At 44.6% G+C, this 25832-nt stretch overlaps 1 protein-coding gene across 1 annotated transcript in view; it reads right to left on the reverse strand.

The window, feature by feature from the left end:
- Positions 1-25832, reverse strand: part of scfd1 (sec1 family domain containing 1) — a 126718-nt gene that overhangs the window by 55757 nt on the left and 45129 nt on the right. Inside the window, exons 11-16 of the mRNA XM_055640669.1 lie at positions 22277-22416; positions 19543-19633; positions 18708-18781; positions 14952-15033; positions 7427-7523; positions 3686-3756 (exon numbers count right to left, since the gene is read on the reverse strand). Coding sequence (XP_055496644.1) covers positions 3686-3756; positions 7427-7523; positions 14952-15033; positions 18708-18781; positions 19543-19633; positions 22277-22416 — 555 coding nt within the window. The remainder of the gene's footprint in view (positions 1-3685; positions 3757-7426; positions 7524-14951; positions 15034-18707; positions 18782-19542; positions 19634-22276; positions 22417-25832) is intronic.

Consider the following 25832-nt stretch of genomic DNA (forward strand, 5'->3'; position numbering starts at 1 on the left):
GAGTTTTTCAAAGCTAAAAAATTGTCAATTCTTGAGTGGCCAAATCATCACTCGATCTGAACCCAATTGAAGATGCCTTTTATATGCTGAAGAGAAAACTGAAGGGGACTAGACCCCAAAACAAGCATAAGCTAAAGATGGCTGCAATACAGGCCTGGCAGAGCATCACCAGAGAAGACACCCAGCAACTGGTGATGTCCATGAATCGCAGACTTCAAGCAGTCATTGCATGCAAAAGATATGCAACAAAATACGAAACATTACTATTTTCATTTACATGACACTGCTGTGTCCTAAACATTATGGTGCCCTGAAATGGGGGGGCCATGTATAAACATTGCTGTAATTTCTACATGGTGAAACCAAAACGTATAAAAATGGCCTTTATTAAAATCTGACAATGTGTACTTTAACCATATGTGATTTTTTCTATTACAAATCTCAAATTGTGGAGGATAGAGGCAAATAAATAAATGATGGGTCATTGTCCCAAACATTATTGAGGGCACGGTATTTCTCAATATTTATAACGCTGGGTTGGCTGTTACCCAAGCATATGATATTATGTTCACCCAGTTTGCATTCCCCTCACTCTGGCAACAGACAAGGCCCAGATCAGAAAGGTCAGTGTGGGAATGGGAAAAGAGGAGTTAAAATAGTTAGCAACCAGGAGATCCTGCAGGCCTTGGCAGACTAAGCACAAATCTTTGGCTGAATAGTCTCCGAGACTAGGCTTGGTCTTGTTGATGTAGAAGAAGCCACGTTCGTAACACCAGATGTAGGATATGAGGTTAGAGGAGGTGCACATGAACCTCTGCTCATTTGGAAGGACTATATTTTAATGAAAGATTATTGGAATTGTATTCTAAGTACTAACTCCACCCCCCCCCCCCCCCCCCCCCCCCCCCCCCCCCCCCCCCCCCCCCCCCCCCCCCCCCCCCCCATTTGAGAGAGGTTATACTAGAACTGTACATGAAAATTGAGCACTGCAAAACTATTCTGGTCACAACATTGCACTCTATAGCATGCAGCCACATCTTCCTGCAGAGGACATTTATGACGATTTTACAGATGTACTTACAGTTATGAAGAAGAAGAACCTGCAGAATCTGATGGAGAAATTTAGTGGGTCAGGTACCATTTGTGGAGGGAAAGGGACAGTTGTCATTTTGGATCGGAACTTTCATCTGGATTGAAAGAGGGGAGATAGCCAGTATGAAGAGAAGGGGCAGGAGATGGATGTGTCCACGTGAGGAGGAGCTGATTAACAGATGGAAAGCAGGGTGATACAAGGGCCCAAATTAGGGAAGTGGGAGCACCAAGAGAAAATCCACATGGTTATAGGGAGAATATCCAAACTCTGTACAGACAGCACCTGTAGTCATGATCGAACCTGGATCTCTGGTGCTGTAGGACAGCAACTCCATTGTTGCTCCACTCTGCTGCCTTATTTACTGATTACGTATACAAGGTTCGTGAGACAAAATTTGCCAACTGTGAGCAAGGTTCCTGAAGAAAGGTTCTTATTAAAATCATGTCTGTCACAGGCCACGAAAAGTCACCCATTCCGTTATTTAGTGGCCGGTAGGTGTGACAATTTGATCACATGGTTGGTTTCCCAAGCATTCAAAATGTCAAGGGGAAAGAAGGGTCTTGACCAAAAATGTCACCCATTCCTTCTATCCAGAGATGCTGCCTATCCCGCTGACTAACGCGGGCATTTTGTGTCTATCTTTGGTTTAAACCAGCATCTGCAGTTCCTTGGTACACAAAAATGCTGGAGAAACTCAGCGGGTGCAGCAGCATCTATGGAACGAAGGAAATAGGCGACGTTTTGGGCAGAAACTCTTCTTCAGCTGAGCTGCTACCTTTCTGATGAAGCATTGATATGTGGTCCCGTTCCCCGTTCAGATGTATATGACCATCTGCAGTTCCTTCCTACACAATCCTTGTTTGGAGGGTTCTAATAAAATGGATAATTCTATTGTTATCAACTCCCTCTGGTGGTCAGATAATAACCCAAAATAAATTGCCTTTGCACATAAGGTAAAATCTGATGTTTCAAAGGTCTTTTATTGTTAACGTGCACCGATTAAGGTACAGTGAATGTGAATTACCATGAGTATTACTTTTATCCAGTAAATTTGGCTCTTGGAGTTTGCACCAGGATAAACCTGATAAATCACTCCTGACCATCTTTGAATGGGCGATTGGGGTTTTAGTGCAGTGAGGAAGAAAGTTCATTAAAGAAAATCACTAATATTTAGTTTCTCTCTCCCCTGACTCTCAGTCTAAAGAAGGATTGATCCGCAACATTACTTATTCATTTTTTCCAGATGCTGCCTGATCTGCTTTGTCACTCCAGCATTTTGTGCCCATCTTCAGTATAAACCAGCATCTGCAGTTCCTTCCATCACACTAATATTTAGCTATATGCTTTCAATTACTTAAATGATTTAACAGTTTTGTTAGTTTTAAATATTTTTTCAATATTTCAGTATGTGCAGAACTGTCAGTAAAATAGGGTAGTCATCGAAACTTTTCTCAGTACACCATTCAGCACATTCTTGAAAGTATCGATGGCATCATGTCTTTAAATTGGATAATGCAATTCTATATAAGATCACATTGATGTGGCTCCTTGGTGTGTCAATTTTCAAATATAGTCTTGGAATTCGATTAATGTAGGCATTTTATTTGATTCGTTGAAATACCTTATGCTTTGCCTGACAATGGTAGCATGCTCACCTCTGCACGGGAAGGTTGTGGATCAAGTCCTCCTCTGGGGCTTGAGCACATAGTTTAAGTAAATATTTCAGAGCAGAGCAAAGGAAGAGATGCTTTGGCTGTACTGCTACCTTTCTGATGAAGCATTGATATGTGGTCCCGTTCCCCGTTCAGATGTATATGAAGGCTTCATCAATATTTTAAGAACCACAAGGTGGCTAAAATCAACCTCACAATCAACACCACCACAACTAATTTACTGACAAGGAAGTACCATTTGGGATGTCGATCACCATACATAATAGTAAGAACTATATTTGAAAAATAATTTATTGGTTGTTAAATGTGAAAATGCAGGCCCTTTCTTATTATTTATGAAATAATCAGACTGGTAATAATAATGGCATGAATGACTCGACGAAGGACATAGAAAAGTTACACTTTAAAATTAAAATATATTTTGCATGGTTTTCAGAAACTTTAAAATAAAAGTAGAAAATAATTTTAATTTGATTCCGATTCAGAAATAATTTGAAGAAGGGTCTTGACCCGAAACATCAACCAGTCCTTCTCTCCAGAGATGCTGCCTGTCCCGCTGCATTCCTCCAACATTTTGTGTCTATTTTCGGTTTAAACCAGCATCTGCCGTTCCTTCCTACAAATAATTTTAGTTGCTGAGCAAGTATCAGGAAATTGAACTGTCCTCTCACCAGCTAGAGAACTGTCCTCTCACCAGCTGACATCCCATCTCCCTGATTGGACACCTTTGAACTATCTTTAATCGGACTTTACTTTGCACTAAACGTTGTATCCTTTATCCTGTATTTCCACTGTGGATCGATTGATTATAACCATGTATTTCTTTGACCGGATAGCAGGATAGCACGCAACAAAAACCTTTTCACTGAACCTCGGTACACGTGCCAAAAATAAACTAAACTAAGAAGCTACAACTTACCTCTGAAGGTGGTTGTGGTGAACTGATGTAGTAAATGATAAACAACCTCATTTTATCTTCAGGGGTTCCTCCTAATCAATGAAATCAAAATATTTTTCAGAACAGTGGTAACATAGCAAATTAACTGCTATTTTGAAGACTTTGTTTCAGAACTAATTAATGAATTGCTGAAATAATAAGTATCAAGATTCTGGTGTTTCGATAACATTTAATTCACAACTTCAGTTATTCATTCTTAGGATGTGGACAATGCTTTTAATCACTAAATACAGGCACCTCGCATTTTACGTGTTTGATTTACGCATGTCTAATTTATGCATTTGAAATAACCCGCTGTTCCTTTAATACCAAAGCTTGATTTATGCGATGGTATTTTTGGAATAACGCACTCACAACGTAATCGAGTATACGTTTAATTTACGTGATTTGGAATTACGCCCTGTTTTTCAAGCACGTACCGCCTGCGTAAAATGCAAGGCGCCTGTACATTTCTGCCGTTTAAGTTACTACACATTAGCAATTGAAGGCAATAAGCGAGTTTGGTATTCCAAAAAAGGCAAGGAACTATGGGGTTTGTCAAAGGTCGAACACTATAAATCAAAACCGAACAAAGCATTAGGGGGGTGGGAGAGACCAGGCGGGGGGGGGGGGAGAGACTGGACCAGGTCTCATCCGCAGAACCGCGCCTCATTTGCAGCCAGGAGCGAACCCGTGTCCCCGGCGCCGCAAGCGCTGTGAACCGCCACTGGACCGTCTACAGATCTCCTCCCCCCCCCCCAACTCGGTGTCCCATCCCCACCCAGAGTCTTCCGGACCGACGGTATCCGCGGCCACTTCATGATGGTGCCACTTCATCATTTACTACATCTGCTGCCACTTCATGAGACTCCACTGGATGATCAGGCATGATCATATTGAATGGCGGTGCAGGCTCGAAGGGCCGAATGGCCTACTCCTGCACCTATGTTTCTATGTTTCATCCAGCCAGCAGCTGCCCATCTGCAGCAGGATCTCGGTGTCGGACTGAGGGGACGGGGGTGGAGGTGGAGGGCTGCCGGCCAGCCCGGCAGGACAGGCAGAGCCGAGCTGGTGCCAGTGGCTGCAAGTCCGGTGCCCCCCGCCAGCCCAGGGCCACCCCGGACATGGACGGGACACCATGAAGGGGACGGGGACGGCCCAGCGGCAGCTCAAGAGCACCTGAAGCGACGGAGAGCGGGGCCGGGGCACGGACGAAATGCAATCCTGCACACAATGTATCACCACCGTTGCCGAGACTTTATTGCTAGTGACCTATGACCTGGGCATGCCAGGGCTCTCACTTAACTTTTTTTCACTGTTGCCAGCCGGGCAACCTAGGCAGCTTTTTAGGTTGCCAAATGACAGTTTAGGTGGTCATTTAAGACAGTTTGCATGACGCGTGTGATAATGTGCTCGGACGAAGTGCGGAATTACCAGTCGGAATTATGCTCAATGAAGCATTCACATATTATTTCTGCTTCAAATAAAGTCACAAACTAAACATATTCACCAATCAAGACATGATATATACCACAATGACATGCAGCAAAATTATAATACAGTATCTCAACTCTTTTTACACATTGCAATTAATGCAATTTCTATTATTTCTTTCCACTTCCAAACAAAAATGTGGTTGCATTATTCAGCGTATGATCAGCCTGTGTCAATAAATCCTGGACCATGGTAACACATATGCTTAACCATGCACACTACAGATTGATGCAAGTATGTTTTCTGTGAAGGGATTAAAATTATCATAACATGGCCACTGCATGGGTCGTTATTGCTATTGGTACAGAAACACTCTCGTTTCCCACATAATTTATCCACAACAAAATATACAGGTTGCAAGGAAATTTCTAAAGGCATTTTATGATAATAGCTGTTAAAACCGACTATACCCATCTGACAGGTTAAACATGACACTAACTGACAAGAGATGGCCAAAGGATATAACTGCAGTAAATGTTCTTTTGGTAAATTGTTTAAAGGTGTCAAGACGCCACATTACTGGACATTAAGATTAGTTGTATGTGTTATGAACAGCAATGAAAATACCCAGTCTGTATGCACCAGATTTAAAAAAAATTATTGATAAACTTTGTTTCCATCATTCCCACTTCAGAATTAACGTTAAAATTTCAATTGAAATATCTCCTGAACAATTTTGTAATGTATATGACTGTAGAAGTAAAACCTGGATAAATCCAACGTATAGTTGTGAATGTTGCTCATTAAATAACTACAGTACCGATACTCCATATTAAGAGCATTGATTTGCCGTTAAAATGAATTCTGTAATAAATCAACGGTAGCAGTGACAATCGAACACTGCGGTTTTAATGTTTCACATGTTCACAATTTAATTAATCCATCTTTATGGAGTAGGTAAAATTGTGAAGGGAGAGCGCGGGAGATGTCAGTGGGATTGAATGGGGGGGGGGTCAGTATGGGATGGACGGTGGGGGGGGGGGGCAATCTGTGCAGGGATGGATGGAGGATCAGTACAGGATAGGGGGGGGGGGGGGGGGGGAAATCAGTACAGGATGAATGGGGTGATCAGTACAGGATGAATGGAGGTAGACAAAAATGCTGGAGAAACTCAGCGGGTATGGCAGCATCTATGAAGCAAAGGAAATAGGCAACATTTTGGGTCGAGACCCTTCTTCAGACTGATCCCTCCCATTCTTCTTGAATGGGGGGGATCAGTACAGGATGGATGGGGGGGATCAGCGCAGGATGGGGGGGATCAGTACAGGATGAATGGGGGGGGGGGGGTCGGTACAGTGTGGATCCGAGGGTCTGTGCAGAATAAATGGAGGGGGGTCAGTACAGGATGGATCAGGGAGATCAGTGCAGGATGAATGAGGCAATTAGTGCGGGATGAATGGGTGGATCAGTAAAAGATGAATGGGAAGATGACTACAGAATGGATGGGGGGGGGGGATCGGTGCAGGATAAATGGAGGAGGGGTCAGTACGGGATGAATGGGGGGGGGATAAGAATAGGATAGAGGGGGGGGAGCAGTGCAGGATGAATGGGAAGAGCAGTGCAGGATGGATGGGAAGGGGGTAAGTACAGGGTGAATCGGGGGACCAGTGTAGGATGGATGGGGGGGGGGGCAGGAGAATCACTGTGAGGTGGATAGGGAGATCAGTGCAGGATGAATAGATGGGGGGGGGGGGGAAAGATGGGGAGGTGAGCACCGGGGATGTCAGTGAGGACTGAATAGAGGCGGGAATGGGGATTAGTGTGGGATGGAGAGGAGGGGGTCCCAGGATGGAGGAGGAGGGGTCGCAGGATGGAGGAGGAGGAGGGGTCCCAGGATGGAGGAGGAGGAGGAGGGGTCCCAGGATGGGGGAGGGATGCAGGAGGAGGAGGAGGTGGAGCCGCCGTCGCCGCCGTGCGGGCCCATCATTCGCTCTGACCCTCCATCACCCTGCACCTAGTATCTTTGCCCCGCACTACAGCCGTCGCCGACACGAAACATCACGTTCCTTTTCTCCAGAGCTGCTGCCTGACCCGCTGAGTTACTCCAGTTTTTTGTGTCTATCTTCAGTATAAACCAGTATCTGTAGTGCAAAGCCGGGCAAAATGACTCGGCATTTAGGTTGCCCGGCGGGACTTTAGGTGGCCATTGGCACCCGGGCAACCTTTAATTTCGAGCCCTGTATGCGCAGTCAGAATACCGAACTCGCTTATTCCAAATGCAATGCTTACCGTCAGGATCAGAGATCATATCCAGTAGGGATTTATCTAATGTGGACTTGCTCATCAACTTTTCCTCATATTCAAAATATACATCCAGCTTTCGAGCCTAACAGGAAAGAAAAACATTACCACTTTTATGATTTCTATGAGGCACATTAAGTAGATGGGAAAAAACAATCATATAATCAGATAAACTTTCATACAAAATTGTGCAAGAATGTGGGTGATAATGATGCCAATAGTGAGAGCAGATAACTGGATCTTTCAAAAGAAATCTAATGCAGCAGATGCAACTGATTAAATAGTTGGGCAACAGAAAAAGAAACAACAGAATAAAATTCAGATGAGGAAATTGGAAGTGAAGTGCATCTTTTATCAAAATGTTCAAAGAATCTAAGAATTTAGCATTTCTAATTCCAAAATTTTTAACCTCAAAAGGTGCAGAACATTTTTCACCCTGACTGAACTAAAATATTCTTCTTTTTCATCAGGAGTCTATAAAGAACATAAATTACAACCAGAATTTAACACCTATAATGCAGCCCTATTTCTTGTTTTGTGGCCCTCATACTCTCTATCTGTAAACCACCACTACCCCCTTCCCCACCAAGAATTCAACTCGTCTTTGTATGTCAAAATAATTAATTTAGGGTGCCGATAGCTGACAAAAAAACGCTTCTTGGTTCCATTACACTGATCTAGATTCAAACAACGGGCATCAGAAAATAAAGGTTTGAAGGATGCCTCTGTGACCATTTCAAACAAATTGACTAACTCACTCATCTGGTTTTTAGCTGTTAAATATGTTGAAATTGCTGTTTATAGACAGACATCATACACTAGCAGCTTTCTTCCTCTCTTTGTGCACAGAAGAGCTCCATCAGACAGATACAGTTGCTCTTCAGTACCTCAAACAACATGTTTTAATTTGGAGCACTAACTAAGAGGGCAGCAGAGTATTAACAAAGGTCCAATCTACACAAAATTGCTGCAGGTTAACATGCTTGTATGTTCAAAGGACAGTAATCGAGAAAGGGAACCCCAGTATATTTCCAACTTTGCTAGTTAAACATGAAGGGATTTGCTTGTTAGATCTGCCTACCTGGGAGAATTAGAGAACAATCGTGTGTTTCTATTATCTATTACTGCTCTTGTATCCTTGACCCTACCAAGTTAATATCTTCCTAAATCCATGCACTAATGTTCTTAGCTAGAAAGGGAGTATGCATACTGTATCAAAAATACAGATAGCTTCACAGATATATAGCCTTTCATTATAAAAACCACAGGGAAGAAAAGGTATTAATACAGAATTAGAGGTTCATCATGGTCAAATTTCTCTTTCCTTTGGTAAACAATTGACATCATGGTCTAACAGTTCAAAGGCAAATCTTGAAACCATCAATTTTGTATTTATCATTCAGAATCTCTTCCAGAATGGGAACATTGCAAGTTTGTTTTCGGTACACTGGGACAACTTCAAAATCTCCCAGGTTTATAAAAATGTTTCCAAAACATTTTTGTCAAACTAGCTGTCAAGAGCCGAACTCAATTTATTTCTTAATTCCCTTTGACAGAAACATTGGCAAATGATTTGAGACACAAGTATTGTGCTCCAAAAACTGCAGCTGGATTAATCACTTGAAAGGAATTGCACCATGGCTCAGTCAGAAAATTACTGTCGTTTCTCAAATCAACTGAGAATTTGCCAATCCCTGTTGTAGCGCCACAATGATGTGACAAATGTCTTTTTGTTAGAAGACCATGAAGTTGATGGAAACACAATTATTAAATTGCTTCTTATTGACTTAAAGATAATCATGACAACACCCATAAAAACCTACATAGTTTGGATCAAAAGGCATTATAATTCAGTATATAAATATATTTTGGGTGGCACAGTGGCATATGCTCTCTGTACGGAGTTTGTATGTTCTCCCTCTCTGGATGCTCCGATTTCCTCCCACACTCCAAAGACATAGAAAATAGGTGCGGGAGTAGGCCATTCGACCCCTCGAACCAGCACCACCATTCATTATGATCATGGCTGTTCCTGCTTTCTCCCCATATCCCTTGATCCAATTAGCCCCAAGATCTATATCTAACTCTCTTGAATGCAATCAGTGAATTGGCCTCCACTGCCTTCTGTGCAGAGAATTCCAGATTCACAACTCTCTGGCTGAAAACGTTTTTCCTCACCTCAGTCCTAAATGGCCGGCCCCTTATTCGTAAACTATGACCTCTGGTTCTAGACTCCCCCAACATGGGGAACATTTTTCCTGCATCTAGCCTGTCCAATCCCTTAAGAATTTTATATGTTTCTATAAAACCCCTTCTCATCCTTCTAAATTTCAGTGAAAGACATACAGGTTTGTAGGTTAATTGGCTTCATTAAATTGTAAATTGGCCTTAGAGTGCAGGGTTGTGCTAGTGTACTGGTCACACGGACTAGGTGGGTTGAAGGGCCTATTTCCGTGCAGTTTCTCTAAAGTCTAAAAAGAAATGCGAAATTACCTTGTAGTGGCCTGGATGAGGTCAGGAAAAGGTCAGACGCCAGGCAGGTTCAGGTCCTGTAACGAAACCAGGCAAACACACAGAATGCCCCTAGGTAGCTACCGGGAAACCCCGTGGGCAGACAATGACCCAAAGAGTGGCCTAATCCTCAGGGACAGCCACAGGAACCGGCAACCGACCAACAGGTGCAGGGGACGGAGTAGCCACTGGAGGAGGTACCCTAGACGGAGGGCGCCCTCGCGTGCGGGGCCGCGCTACCAGCACCGGCCAATCAATGTCAATATTTGCCGGCTTCAGCCGCGCAACTGAAACAGTTTCACGCCGACCCCCCATGTCCAGGACGAAAGTGGACGAGCCTTGTTCCAGGACCGAGAAAGGACCCTCGAACGCACGCTGGAGGGGTGTCCGATGAGCATCCCCACGCAGAAAGACGAACTGGCAGTCCTCCAGAGCAGAGGGAACGTGCGGACGGAAGGACCCATGACGAGACGTGGGCACCGGCACCAGCGTCCACCCAGTCCGCATCATTGAGCCGTGCCTTCAGGGCATCCTTGAGTTGGCGGTGAAACCGCTCCACCAGTCCGTTCGCCTGCAGATGATACGCCGTCGTGTGATGTAGGCGAATCCCCAGGGGGCATGCCATGGCCGACCACAGTTCCGACGTGAAGTGAGACCCCTGGTCGGATGTTATGTCCAGCGAAATCCCGAACCGGGCGATCCAGTGTGCCACCAAGGCCCAAGCACAAGTGGCCGTTGAGGTATCAGCCAGCGGAATGGCTTCAGGCCACCGCGTGAAACGGTCCACCACGGTGAAGAGGTAGATCATGCCCTGAGACGGCGGCAGCAACCCCACGACGTCCACGTGAATATGGTCGAACCGCTGCCGAGGGATGGCGAACTCCTACAACGGCGCACGCACGTGTCGCTGCACCTTGGCAGTCTGGCACGGGATGCAGGTGCACTCCCAATGTCCAACCTCCTTGCGCAGCCCGTGCCACATGAAGCGGGAGGCTACAAGGACCATTGTTGCCCGGATGAAGGGATGAGCAAGTCCGTGGAACACCTCGAACACCCTGCGCCGCCAGTCGATGGGGACAATGGGTCGCAGAAATCTAGTGGAGACATCGCACAGCAGCGTTGCGCCCCCAGGACCACAGACAACGTCCTCCAACTGCAAGCCCAATACCGCTGAGCTATAGGCGGCCATCTCCTCGTCGACCAGCTGTGCGGCTGCCAGGGAGGAATAATCAATACCCTCAGCGACTTGGAGAATGGCGTGAACCGCAGATCGCGATAAGGTGTCGGCCACCCTGTTGTACTTGCCCTCGATGAAACGGATGGAGGTGGTCTACTCCGAGACGTACGCCAACTGCCTCTGCTGCTGCGCAGATCACGGGTCTGAAACCTTGGCAAATGCGAAAGTTGGCGGCTTGTGATCGGTAAAGGCAGTAAAAGGCCTCCCCTCCAGGAAGTAGCGAAAGTAGCGAATGGCGAGGTACAGGGCGAGGAGCTCACGGTCAAAAGCACTGTAACGGCGTTGAGCACCACTGAGGTGCCTGCTGGAGAAGGTGAGTGGCCGCCAGCATCCGTCAACGAGCTGCTCCAGCACTGCCCCGGCCGCCACCTCATAAGCGTCCACCGTCAGGGCGGTCGGGGCATCCTCGCATGGGTGGACGAGCATCGTGGCCCCAGCCAGGGCCTCCTTAGCACTCTCAAATGTCGTTACTGCTTCGCCGGACCACTCAACCTCCTTGTGATAACCAGCGATCGGTTGGAAAATTGGGCGAATGATTGCAGCCACCGATTGCAAGAAACGGTGATAAAACGCAACCATCCCCACGATGTCCTGGAGCCCCTTAACTGTGGTCGGACGGGGGAACCAGCGGACAGCATCCACCCTGGCCGGCATCCCTGGTGAAGTTACGTGGTGGCCGTGGATGTCGATGGCCGCCACCCCAAAACGGCACTTGGACGAGTTGATAAACAACCCATGATCACTGAGGCTCTGACACAGTTGCAGTGCTCCTGCCGGTAGTGGCTGGCCACGAGTATGTCATCCAAGTAGATGAATACAAAGTCCAGGCCACGGCACACACAGTCCGTAAGCCGCTGGAAGGCCTGTGCGGCGTTCTTCAACCCAAACGGCATCCGCAAAATTCAAACAGTCCAAACGGTGTAATAATTGATGCCTTAGGGATATCATCAGGGTGGACTGGAATTTGGTTGTACCCTCGCATGAGGTCCACCTTGGGGAACACCGATGCTCCGGCCAGATCAGCATTGAAGTCTTGAATGTGCGGGTCCAGGTACCTGTCGTCGACGGTCGCATCATTCAGATGACGGTAATCCCCACATGGGCATCAGCCCCCTCCCGCTTTGGGGACCTTGTGGAGCAGTGACACCCATGGACTATCGGAGGGGCGCATGATGCCCATCGACTTCATCAGGCGGAACTCCTCCCGAGCTAGACGGAGCTTGACCGGCGCGAGACGACCCGTCCAGGCGGGCCAGTAGTCAGAATATGGTGCTCCACCCGGTGCTTGGGGGAAGTGGAGTTTTGCGGATGTCCGGAAAATCCGCCAGGATGCGCGCGAAAGTCGCATTCACGGAAGACTGGGGACCATCAGTGTGTGCAACTGGATCACCAACGCGGAGGAAGACCGGCTCGTCAGCGGTGGTAATAGCACCAACCCTCTCTGTTGGCGTCTGGTGGAATAGCAGGTGAAGTTGGCTGAGCTGACCAACAGCGCCCTCTGCTGGGCGTCGGATGGAACTGTCGATGGGCCGTGCTGAAGAGATGTGCCTGCGCTGGAATGCCCAATGGCGGCCGGATTTCGCCACGGAGTTCGTCCGGGAACAGCTGAGACGCGGTCAATAGCGGCCCAGGCCTGCTATTGAAAGCTGCTATTGGCCAGCACTTCCAGGAAATCGCTGACGGGAGATCCACAGCTGGCCGGCGGGCTCAGCCAGCAAAGGGATCGCTGACGAGCTGCAGGCAAATGTCGGGTGGGAGCTGCTGAAGGTAGGCATTTTTAAATAAAAAACAGGGCTCATGGTCGCCCATAAGGGCGAGCATGTCCTCCAGGAGGGCCGATGGCCGGCGATCACTAGGCCGTCCATTCGGAGAATCCGAGCTGCCCGCTCAGACTCGCTAAGGCCAAATCTCCCGATGAGCAGGGTTTTGAGGCACTCATATTTGTTAGCTGCCAGGGGGGCGTTAAGGTAAGGTTTAACTTGCCTCACAGTCGCCTGGTCAAGAGCGCTAACCACGTAAAAGTACTTAGTTTCTTCAATCATTACCCCTCGCCGAGCAAACTGTGCCTCAGCCTGCTGGAACCAGATATCAGGCTCTTCGGTCCACAATGTCGGGAGCTTCAGCACAACGACCTTGTTTTCCATCACGATGCGTGTTGAACGTTGAGGGTCACCAGTTGTAGTGGCCTGGACGAAGTCAGGAAAAGGCCAGACGCCAGGCAGGCTCAGAAGTTGTTTAATGAAACCAGGCAAACACACAGAACGCCCCTAGGTAGCTACCGGGAAACCCCATGTGCAGGCAAGCATCCCTGTCCCTCAAGAGCCGAGGGGAATGACCCAAGGAGTGGCCTAATGCCCAGGGACCACCACAACCTAATACTAAAATAATTCAAAGGCATACAGCAAATTAAAGACAGTATTAAACGAAAAGATGTTTATAAAGTTGTCAGAAAGAGTCTGTCTTTACTTCAGGGCAGAAAAAAGAAATGTCTTTATTCAGGAAGTGGGGAATCTTAGGAATTTTCTACACAAGATGGCTGTTGAAGCCTAGTCATTATGTTCATTCAACACAGAAATCGATAAATTTGTGAACATTAAGCGAATGAAGGGAAGGAGGGTAGTTCTGGTGCTCATACAGAACAAAGGCCATGATTATGTTGAAAGGCAGAGCAGACTCAACTAAGCCTACGGCTCCACCTAGTATTTCTTATGTTCATATGATCTTACAAGAAATGCAGTAATTCATTTTTATGATCTAATCATTTATCAATTACATTTCCATTGATGAACTGTACACTGCAAGGGCCAGGAAGCAAGCGGGCAAGATCATCTCTGACCCCTCTCACCCTGGCCACAAAATCTTTGAATCACTTCCCTCAGGAAGGCGACTCCGGACTGTCAATGCTGCCACAGCCAGACATAAAAACAACTTTTTTTCCACGAGTAGTTCTACTACTCAATAACCAAAAATTTGTATCCTTCTTTTGTTCTGGTATTTTACTTAATTCACATGTTTAATCAATAATGTTTTATTATTAATGTTTAATGTTTTATGTGTCATTCCTAACTGTCACTTGCGGGCGGAGCACCAAGGCAAATTCCTTGTATGTGAATACTTGGCGAATGAACTTATTCATTCATTCCTTCATTCATTTAGCCATTAATCCAAAGTACCATTAAATTGTTGCATATAAACCTCACTGTACGCTGGTCCCAAATAGATGCTTTAACCTCATTTTATTGTGCTGGTGCCATATGCAGTCATATACATCCTTTTGAATTGAGATTACCAATGTAGCTCTGAATTATGACCCACGTCTATAAAATTAGCACAGTTACACAGAACCAAGATGAAAGTTAGGAAAATCAGGATTATTTTGGACGTTGGAAGGCCATTAGAGAAGTGACCGTTAAAACGCCAAAAAGGATTTGAAAGAATCATGTTCTAAATCATGGCGTTAGTCAATTTTACAAACATTTACTTCCCTGTTTATCATATTTATGTTTTCTTTATATTGGAAAATAGTTTAACATCTTTTTCTTTCCATGAAAACAGGTTAGATACATTATAGGTTATCACATATCTAGTAAAATAGGTTATTTATATATAGTTAAATTCATATTTCACTCTATTCACATGATCAGACTGGTAACCATACACTTATAGACACTGACATATGCAACATATCAAGTAAAAATTGAATAAAAAATGCCAGTATATGGAAAATAATTGGTTGATAAAATAACATTGAAATACCTATCATACCTTAATATGTTCTAAGACAGCTGTTGCCACATTTGTATGAAGATCAATAAGTCTTTTTTTCTGCAGTAGTTCAGGGAGAGAGCTTCAATGGAAAAGGTGACAAAATTAAAGGCTGATCTTCAATCTAGGTATTCTAAAATATAGCTTTATTGCAGTTCATAACTATTGCTTTCGTGGAACAGAGCAAGGAATAATAATACAATTAGTTTACTTTTTCCAGTAGCTTGAAATGCAAATTTTCATGGAAAAAGACAAAGCTCACTTAACTAAATGAAAAATTATGCAGAATATATATGAGCAAATCTACAATTTCTAAAAAGTCAAATTCCGGATTATAGCATGATTTCTCCCATGGATTATAAAATTGGAATGGATAAATCCAAATTGCTATTTAAAAGATTTAAATTTCCATTCAAATTCAATGATGATTGCTTGGATAACCACCAATTACCAAATAACGGGCTATGACATTAGGAAGTACTATATTTCCCAGCACATCCTATTTTGTAATCCTTATCAAACTCATTGATTTTGTATAATCTTTTGAGAGGTATTTATTATGCACAGAAGAACAGAGACATTGGGGCCAATAGTTCATATTTTAAGACTTCCTAAAACATGAAAGCTAATGTTATTATCTCGATCTAATTGTGTGAGTGCTAATCATTCTTAGATCCAGAGTGCATCAATTTAAAACATCAATATTTGCCATGTGCATTTGTTTAATCTGCATACAGCTCTATGCAAAGGTAAACACAAAATGCTGGAGTAACTCAGCAGGATAGGCAGCATCTCTGGACTGAAGGGTCTCGACCCGAAACGTCACCCATTCCTTCTCTCCAGAGATGCTGCCCGCTGAGTTACTCCAGCATTTTGTGTCTACCTTCGATTTAAACCAGCACCTACAGTTCCTTCCTACAGCTCTGTGCAATTGTGTTGTTCTATATTTTTTCCAAATTCACTGCATCTTCCAAGTATCGCACACAAACTTAATGTAGTTTCCTTATCCCCAACAGCTTATATAAGGTACACAAAAAAGCTGGAGAAACTCAGCGGGTGCAGCAGCATCTATGGAGCGAAGGAAATAGGCAACGTTTTGAGCCGAAACCCTTCTTCGCAAGTATCAATGTTTCCACATTTTGTTTCATTGTTCATTGCAATGATGCAGGTGAAATGGCACCCACATTTGTGCAAAATTTAAATTATTTACTGATCTGATTCTGAAAATAAAATTGCTGACCTCTGTAGAACATTATTTCTTGCCATGCACAATAGAACCCCGGGTCTAGTTATTTATTGGATAATTTGATATTGGGCCATATCTTGCTGCCAAGGGTGAGTTACCACATTAGCTGTTGACAAATACAAAATGTTTGAGATTATTTTTGTGGATCTTGTTGGCAGGTAAGGACTGGACAAATAAAATGGTTGGTTATACACATAGTGGGGGTTTACAAGCAGTGCTTTCCACAGTGCCGTGGGTGGGCCAGAATAAATCATGGCCAGAAAATGACTGAAGCACTGACAGCTATCAAAGTTATATCACCAACTTTGGAAGCTCTCAAAGAAGTCAGAGAATTTGAATGTTTCCAAATGTTTCTGACATTGAGAAGCATTCAAACACTATTAAAAAAGTAAATTAAGTATAAAAGCAATAAAAATAAAAACTTTCCAAAATATACATTAACAGAATTAAAAACCTTTGCTGGTTGGCATGGAATCAGTCAAAGGGCCTGTATCCACACTGCATCTCTAAACTAAACTAACAAATTAAAAACATTGAAGCCAACTCATTTTCTCATTAAATGAGAAAAATGGAAATCGGCTTTTTCCTACACTACTTTGTCACAGCCATTTCGCTTGATTCAAATGACTGGGGTCTCAGACTTAATGCATGTTCACAGGAAAGATTCACCAATGCAATGGCTGGTAAATGCAGCAGGTCTGTGTTTCACCACTGAACCCCTCCAGCAATTCAAATGTGTAGCACAGTGGGACACTGCCTGTGGAACTCAGCCAGCAAGTCTGGGTCTTACAGAAACCCCAAGTTTGCTGACATTTGTGGGTCGCAATGACTGTGACTGTGTAAGTGCCAGCATTTCATGGACCGTTCTAACCAAATGAATTTAATTTTCTTCTTGAAGCTTTGGACGTGTGAACAGCAACTCAGAAGCAGCCAGGCAAGCTCAAAGATGGACCAAACTTGAGACAGTGGGGAGTACGAGAACATTCCATTTTGAAATGTTATAAGTCCAGATAAAAATAATATTGTTTTGCAGAATAGTGAATTCCCTGCCATTCTAGAATTCCCTATTTGGATCTTCATTCCTCCATTGTCTGTTTTGGAATATGAATGTTCCACAGGAAACAGCAGGGTGGTAACTCAATATTGTCCATTTAAGAAAATGAGAGGCAGAGAGTTTGAGGAAAACATGTTGTAATCAGGTCAAAAATCATGATGCCTATTGTTTCTTTTGGAGCAAATGAAATCAAGAGCAGCTTTAGCTTGCGTGTTCAGAACACGACGCATTCTTGCACAATATTCCACTATATTTCTTGTTTCTTAAGCACTGCAACTATGAAGCCAAGTTAATCACAATCAGTAATATACATAACCTCCATACTTGCTTGCATGTACTAACTTTGCAAACTACATACAGGTGCACAACCTTTTATCCGAAAGCCTTGGGACCAGACACTTGTCGGATTTCGGACATTTCGGATTTCCGAATGGAAGATTTTTAGCGTAGATTAGGTAGGTAGCGCGGGCGACTTGAAAAGTCTGGAGTGGCTGCCTCCTCCCCGGAGACCGGGGAATCATTGTAAATCATTGCATAAATGTTATTCAGTTAGTTTGGAGGGATTTTATGTGGTGGTGGTGGTGGTGGGGTGTGAAAGGGGAAACTTTAATTCTTAGTCCCCTACCTGGTCGGTGACTCCCAACATCGCGGAGCTGGGGGCTCTGTCCGGCCGCGGGCGGCGCCGGTTGGAGCTCCGACCCCGGCACCTCTACCCCTGGCTGCGAGGCGCTCCAAATTCAGCGTTGCTCGCGGCCGGACGCCCGCAGCCCCAGCTACGCGAATGTTGGGAGTCGGCGGCCACAGCGTTCCGGAGCTTACCGCACGGTGACCCGGTAAGGCATTGCCCGCTCCCCGCTGGTATCCCAGCGCTGCGACGCCGCCGACTCCCAACATTCGCGGAGCTGGGGCTGCGGGCGTCCGGCCGCGGGCGGCGGTGGATTTGGAGCGCCTCGCAGCCAGGGGTAGAGCTGCCGGGGTCGGAGCTACAACCGGCACCGCCCGCAGCCGGACGCCCGCAGCCCCAGCTGGGAGTTGGCGGCCACAGCGCTGCGGAGCTTACTGCACGGCGACCTGGTAAGGCATTGACCGCTCCCCGCCTCTCCGACCAGGTAGGGGACTAAGAATTAAAGTTTACCCCTTCACCCCCCCCCCCCCCCCCCCCCCCCCCTTCACATAAAAGCCCTCCAAACTAACTGACTAACATTTAAGCAATGATTTACAGATGTTTAAGTGTCTCTCCGGTCTCCAGGGAGGAGGCAGCCGCTACAGTAGTACAGACCTGGGTTGACCGTGGGTCGTTTCGGGTCAAGTTTGGTGCCAAACGCGAGTTTTGGTGTGCAGACGACATCCTGGGAAAAAATGGCCGGTTTTCGGAGTTTTTCGGTTTCCGGAACACCGGATAAAAGGTTGTGCACCTGTACTTGTGAATGTAACACCCTTTCAATTTAATTCCCACCTTACTGCAGATGTCAGTTTGGCAGTGTTATCAGAGAGCATGCTAATAGCACCATCATCCTCTCCCTCCAGACCCTGTGAAAGAAGAAAAATCACAGGCATGGTCAGTACTGAATCCAGAAGTTGCATCTAATGCAGCACAGTATAAACTTGGACCCTCAATTGAGACTGGAGATCAGTAAATGATACTTGCAGCTGCTAATATGGAACTGTGAAAATTAGATTTTTTTTAAATCATACATTTTAAAACATGGAGCAAATAACTGAATTTCAGCTAATTTTCAGGTAAAGTAAAATCCAAACTTGCTGCTGTCAACACTCATTTTTATCTTAAACTTAACAATTCACATATTAGACGATGGTCAACTGAATTAATCGACATACATTCACTCGCGTCTCAACAAAGTTAAAGCTGTAATCATTAATTGCTTAACCTATACCTTACATAGGTTTTCTCAGTTATTCCCCAACATCAATGGTTCTGTAGATAGGCAGCATTTCCTGATAGAAGAAACGAGATCGAGACTGAGATTTCGGATCGAGACCAGACTGAGCGTCTCAGTCCGAAGAAGTGTATCGACCTGAACCATCACCCATTCTTTCTATCCAGAGATGCTGCCAGTCCCACTGAACTACATTTTGTGCCTATCTTTGGTGTAAACCAGTATCTGCAGTTCCTTCCTACGCATCAATGGTTCTGTGTTTTGAAATCTGGCCTTCAGTTCTCCTATTATGGCTTTGAATGCTGTGCACTTAGCTGGCTTTGAATGCCGTGCAGATAATTTTATTTGTTTTTATAATAACTGATCCGGTCACATTATTGTTTCATTCCTTACCATGATGCTCTTTAAGTGTTTGACTTCATCCTCTTGTGCCCTGTAAGAATCTAGTTCTTGCTGGACTGATTCAGCTACCTCTGGAAAGGGACTGCATAAGAATAGATCAAGTTTCACAGTCAAGAAAATGTGTTAGATAAACAAGATCACAATTAAAAATGCAAAGCATGTTGATGAATAAGCAATTTCAATCTTCCCCAAAAAGTGAACATATTTGCTTGCCAAAAGATAGAAATATTAAATGATTTGCAGAAGCACAGCAAACCTTAGGAGTATTCCTAACTTTACCAAAGACCAAGTAGCTCGGACAATAACCAAGGAAGTGGTAGATGTCTGAACTCACTGCCTGAAAGAGTGGTACCCGAAAACCCACGACATTTAAAAAGCACGATGTGTTCTAACTAGCACCAGACAGAAAGTAAAACAAAGTGGTTTTAGGGCAGATATTAACATTTGGTGAGAAATTAGACAGATGATCTGGGCTCCTCCAGGTGTTAATAGTCAGAGTCATAGAGCACAGAAATAGGCCCTTAAACCTATGTCCTCTGGTTTTCAATTCCGCTACTCTGGGTGAGAGACTGTGCATCTACCCCATCTAGTCCTCTCATAATTTTTTACACCTCTATGAGATCACCCCTCAACCTCCTGCACTCCAAGTGTTCTAGCCTGCTCAACCTGTTCTTATTGTTCAGGCCCTCAAGTCCTGATAATTTCCTAGAAAATCTTCTCTGCACCCGTTCCAGCTTGGCAATATTTTTTCCTATAACATGGTGGCCAGAATAAACATAATACTCTAAATGCGGCCTCACCAACATGTAACTGCAACATGACCTCTCAACTTTTTTACTCATTACTCTGACTGATTAAGACCAAAGTGCCAAATGCCTTTTTGACCACCCTATCTACCTGTTGTGCCACTATCAACAAACTATGTCCCTGTACTCCTACAACACTCTACTCTACAACACTCTCCAGAACTCTACCACTCAGTGAAGGCCCTGCCCTAGCTAGTCTTCCCAAATTACACCTCACATTTCTCAGTATTAAATTCCATCAACCCAGCTGCCCGATCGATCCTGCTGCGATACTTGCCCAAGTGTCCTTTAAATGCGGTTATTATACCTCCTCTGCAGGTTGTTCCATATGCCCACCACCCTAAGTGAAAAATTCCTATTAAATTTTGCCACTCTCAAGACCTTGCCTGTCTCCTGTGGCTCGTCATATAGTTGACCACTGGTTTCTGAGGGGCCCGATTTTCACTCTCTAGTTACCCTCTTTCCCTTAATGTACATAACATCTCCTTGGATCCTTCTCAATTTCATCTGCCAGAGCTATCTCCTGTCCCCTTTTTGCTCTCCCACTTTCCTTGTTAAGTATGCTCCTCAGTCCCCTAAACTCCTCCAAGGATACACTTTGAACCCAGGTGCTTATACCTGGCCCATGCCTCTATTTTCCTGACCATAGCCTAATTTTCTCTCTTCATCCAGGGTTCTTTACTCCCAGCTGCCTGGCCCTTCATTTTAACAGGAACATGCATGCATTGAACTCTCATTTCCACTCATTTAAAAGCATCCCACTTCATGGACATCCCTGAGCCCGCAAACATCCTACTCCAAACAACTTTAGCAAGTTCCTGTCCAATACCATCAAAGTTTTCCTTGTCCTAGTTTAGAAGAACCTCCCCACCATCAAACCGATGTACAGGAGTTGCTGCCTCAAAAAGGCAGCCAGCATCATCAGAGACCCACACCACACTGGCCACACTCTCAATTCACTCCTGCCTTCAATAAGAAGACATAGGTGCCTAAAATCTGTAACGTCCAGGTTCAGGAACGGCTTCTTCCCTGCAGGGATCAGGCTATTAGACACTATAATCTCCAAATAAGCTCTGAACTACAAGACGTGGGCATTGGTTTTGTCTTTTTGCATTATAATTTGTTTGTTTGCTTTTATGTGTGTGTGCATGACTCTCTCTCTATATATATTCTCCATTTATTATATTGTTTACAGAGCAGACATCTCAGCACATATTGCCAACTTTCAAATTGGTAACAGATTATAATTATGAATAATTATGAATAATTATGAATTAACAAAACAAGTGAACACCATACTTTCATTCACCGTTTTCACTGGGTAATTGGCATAATTGTGAGATTCAAATCCCGTTGTATTATTTAATTTCTTAGATGAATTGATTATTCACGGAAACACTGTTTGCTCAAAATGTTATGCACAATATTACAATTAAAAAAATTAAATAGATATGTTATAATAATACCAACTTGGGGTGACACAGTGACATAGCGATAGAATTCCTGCCTTACAGCGCCAGAGACTTGGGATTGATCCTGACTATGTACAAAATTTGTAGGTTCTCCCTGTGCCCACGTGGGGTTTCTCTGGGTGCTCCAGTTTCCTTCCGCACTCCAAAGATGTACAGGAGTGTAGGTTAATAGGCTTCTGTAAATTGTCCACAGTGTTCAGGATAGTGCCACTGTACAGGATGATTGATGATATCACGGACTTGGTGGGGCAAAGAGCGTGTTTCCATGCTGTATCACTAAAGTCTAAAATGTTATGAAACAGAAAGCTCCAAAATAACAATGAGCAATGGTACAGTGATGCAATTATGTATGTCATTATACAACCATCACTATACATATATTATGCATAATGTGTGATGCATCGCTTGCAGAAATAACTATTAAAATACAATCCTGAAATGCATTACCTGCCTTTGTGTCTTTGCCAAAAATTATCAGCTGCTGTTAGGTCATAGGTTTTTTTAGTTTTTTTCTTTGGTCTTGCACCTGCAGAAGAATTTTCTATTCCTGGAGTTTCTTCCAAGTTCACCCTATTCAAATGAAAATCCTGCAAAGACAATGTATACATTTATGATACATATGTTGATAACATTTCTTATTCATTGTCTTGAATAATTTAGCACGTTTTGGGGTGGCACAGTGGTAGACTTGCCTTACAACGCTGACCCTGACTACAGGTGCTGTCCAGATGGTGTTTGTACATTCCCGATGTGACCACGTGGGTTTTCTCCGGGGGCCCCAGTTTCCTCCCACACGCCAAAGGCGTTCAAAGGCTTGTAGGTTAAATGGCATCAGCAAGAATTGTAAATTGTCCCAAGTCTGTAGGATAGTGCTAATGTACAGGGATCACTGGTTGGTGCAGACCCGGTGGGCCGAAGGGCCTTATTCTGTGGTGTATCTCTGAAACTACTGCCATTTTATTAGGGAAGAGTGATTAAGACACATCACATTTTGTATTAAAGCAAGGCTCAGTTGCTGAGAAAATTCAAGATAAAACGTCAGATTTTCCATCAGAAGGGAAAAAGCAATTGCAATCCCTTCATTCCAAACGTGAATTAGCAGGAAACTACAATGCAGTTAGGTCAGCATCTATCACAAGGAAACCTTGGAAGAATTTTACTAACAACATTATAGCACAACACTGAAATTCGTTTAAAGAAATTTAGTCGTGTTTTGTGAAAGGGAAATTATGCTTCACCAATATAGACATTAGAGATACATCACGGAACCAGGCCCTACGGCCCACCAAGTCCGCAATGACCAGTGATCACCCTGTACACTGGTACTATCCTACACACTAGGAACATTTACAAAAGCCAATTAACCTACAAACATATACATCTATGGAGTGTGGGAAGAAACCGGAGCACCCAGAGAAAACCCACCTGCAGTTTAGTTTGGAGATAGAGTGGAAACAGGCCCACTGAGTTAATGCCGGCCACAATCACCTGCGCACTAGTTCTATCCTGCACGGTATGGATAATACTACAGAAGCCAATTAACCTACAAACCTGCACACCTTCGGCATGTGGGAGGAGGCCGGAGCACCTGGAGAAAACCCACACAGTCACAGGGAGAAAGTACAAACACTGTACAGACAGCACCTGTAGTCAGAATCAAACCCAGCCCTCTGTTGCTGTAAGGCAGCAAATCTACTGCTGTGCAAGTAAGATTTTAAATGAGATTTGGAAACTTAAAAACAAGTCAGCCTAGTGAGCAAGTACATTGCATTATTGTATGTCCATTGTGGTTATGATGAGTTTATTGGTCTTGGTTAGGTTAGCAATTAGGATACTGGGCTAGCGAGGAGAGATTTGCTCCTTATCTGCATGTCGTACTCTTGCTGTTGGACTGCATGTTTGCTCAGCAGCAAATTATGATATTCCGCTGAGACAATTAGGCTGGTGACTGCACCTTAATGGCAAGTATATCACTGAACACCTGCAGATCTATACCCAACATTAGTTAATTGCTTTAGAATATTAAAAAAACACAATTCATGAGGGAAAAAGAATAGCAAAATAGTTTCTATTTAAAACTGAGGGAGAGTCTACAGTAGTAGGATAGTGTTAATGTGCGGGGATCGCTGGTCGGTGTGGACTGTGTTGGCCAAAGGGCCTGTTTCCGCGCTGTAACTCTAAACTAAACTAAAGTGCGTCCTATTTGGATTGCATTGCTGCTGAGCAGATTGTTGAAGAGTAATGTATTGCTTGTTACAAAAAAATATATTCAAATTACATGGCTCGTAAGAATCCATCAATTTAGATTTCTCTCAACAGATGAAGTCAGTTGCAAGCATACATAGAGCTCTCAAATCTCAGAGGAACTTCAATCACTGTGGACAGAGCAGGCATGTGGACTTGGATGAGATGAGCTTGCAAAACACATTCTAGGTGGAGTGCTGCCAATAACTCTCGACTAACCAGGCAGTGATATGCCATGTGATTTGAGGGAATAAACAACTCAAAGATTTGCTTCATCTTTGAATTAGGATTTAAATCCAATGGTGCTTTATTTGTCACATATGCAACTGCACAGCAACATTCTTTATGCATATATTACACATACTGATGCCGCCTTGATTTGGCGCCATTATTAAAAGTTCAGTCTGGTTTGCCCATGCGCTCGATATACTGGAGCACTTCCCGCAAACCAGCGTCCCTCTCCTCACCCGGCCACCTTTGTATTCCAGCCGCGGACGCCTCCAGCAGTCGACCTTGAAGGCGCTGGAGGAAATACTCTGACTAACGATACGAAAATTGCTTTACCCTGATAAAGATTCTGTAGTTTATCTCAGGGCTGCCAGCTTTGAGCGTGAGAATCACACATTTGAACAAATTATCACGCTCTCACGATGATCACAGTTTTCTCACGCTCTGTCGTGAGAAATTCTGTGATCAACGAAAATGTCAAAACTCAGATAAACTGCATGGGCTGCAGGTGTTGGAGAGCCGGGGCCTGAGGGAGGGATGGAAGCAGAAGAAGCGGCGGCAGATGCGGGGAGCCGGAGCTGGCGAGTGTTTGCTGGGCTGGCGAATGTTTGCGGGCTGGCGAGTGTTTGGGGGCTGGAGAGTCGCTCGTTGCAGCTTCGGCCATGGAGCAGCCCCAGTGCAAGAGTCCCGGGCCGTCTGAGGCGTCATAAGCGTTGCGCCACTGCCGTGAGAGTCTCTGTGCTGAAGGGACAGAGACTCTCAAAGGGAGGTGGAGAGAGAGAGGGGAAGGAGACAGGGAGACAGGGGAGAGAAGAGAGAGAGAAGGAGACAGGGGAGAGAAGAGAGAGGGGGGGTGAGAGGAGAGAGAGGGGGAGAGAGATAGGGAGAGTGAGGTGGGCGAGGGGGGAAGAGAGAGAGAGGGTGAGAGGGAGGGGATGGAGAGAGGGGAAATATTTATGGACTGTTTGGTTTCTGTGTTACTTACCCTTTCTAGAGAGAAATGGTAACAGAATACTTATACAGCTGAGTGGGTATAATTTTATGGTTGAGAAATTGTGTTCAACCAACTGATGACTTATTTGACAAAGTAATTAGCATGTTAGATAACAAGGAAGCCAATGAATGGAGCAAATTTTGTTTTCCATAATTTGGTCTGTGAAGTCCCCCATAAAAGATTACTGCATTAGATAAGCACCTGTGGACTTGAACGTAATAGGTTAAATCTAGGGGGTCAGATATGGGGGCTTTATGTGTGGGCCAGATATATTGTCAGTGCAAAGGGGCTAGGAGCAAGGCCAAGTGTGCATCCAGAGTCAAGGTCTGGAATAGTACTAGGTGTGCTGTCAAAGCTGGGACCAGGGGAGTGTTCAGCACTGGGAACCTAAGCAGGTCAGCAGCTATGAAAAGGGTAGAATAGGGGGCCAGGTATAAGGCTGGACTCAGGGACAGGAATGAGAGAAGGTATGCATCTGGAGTCAAGGCCAGGAGTAGGACCAGGTGTGCAGTGAGACCCAGGTTGGTCAACATGGGC

The sequence above is a fragment of the Leucoraja erinacea genome, chromosome 9 (assembly GCF_028641065.1).
Source record: "Leucoraja erinacea ecotype New England chromosome 9, Leri_hhj_1, whole genome shotgun sequence".
Taxonomy (NCBI): domain Eukaryota; kingdom Metazoa; phylum Chordata; class Chondrichthyes; order Rajiformes; family Rajidae; genus Leucoraja; species Leucoraja erinaceus.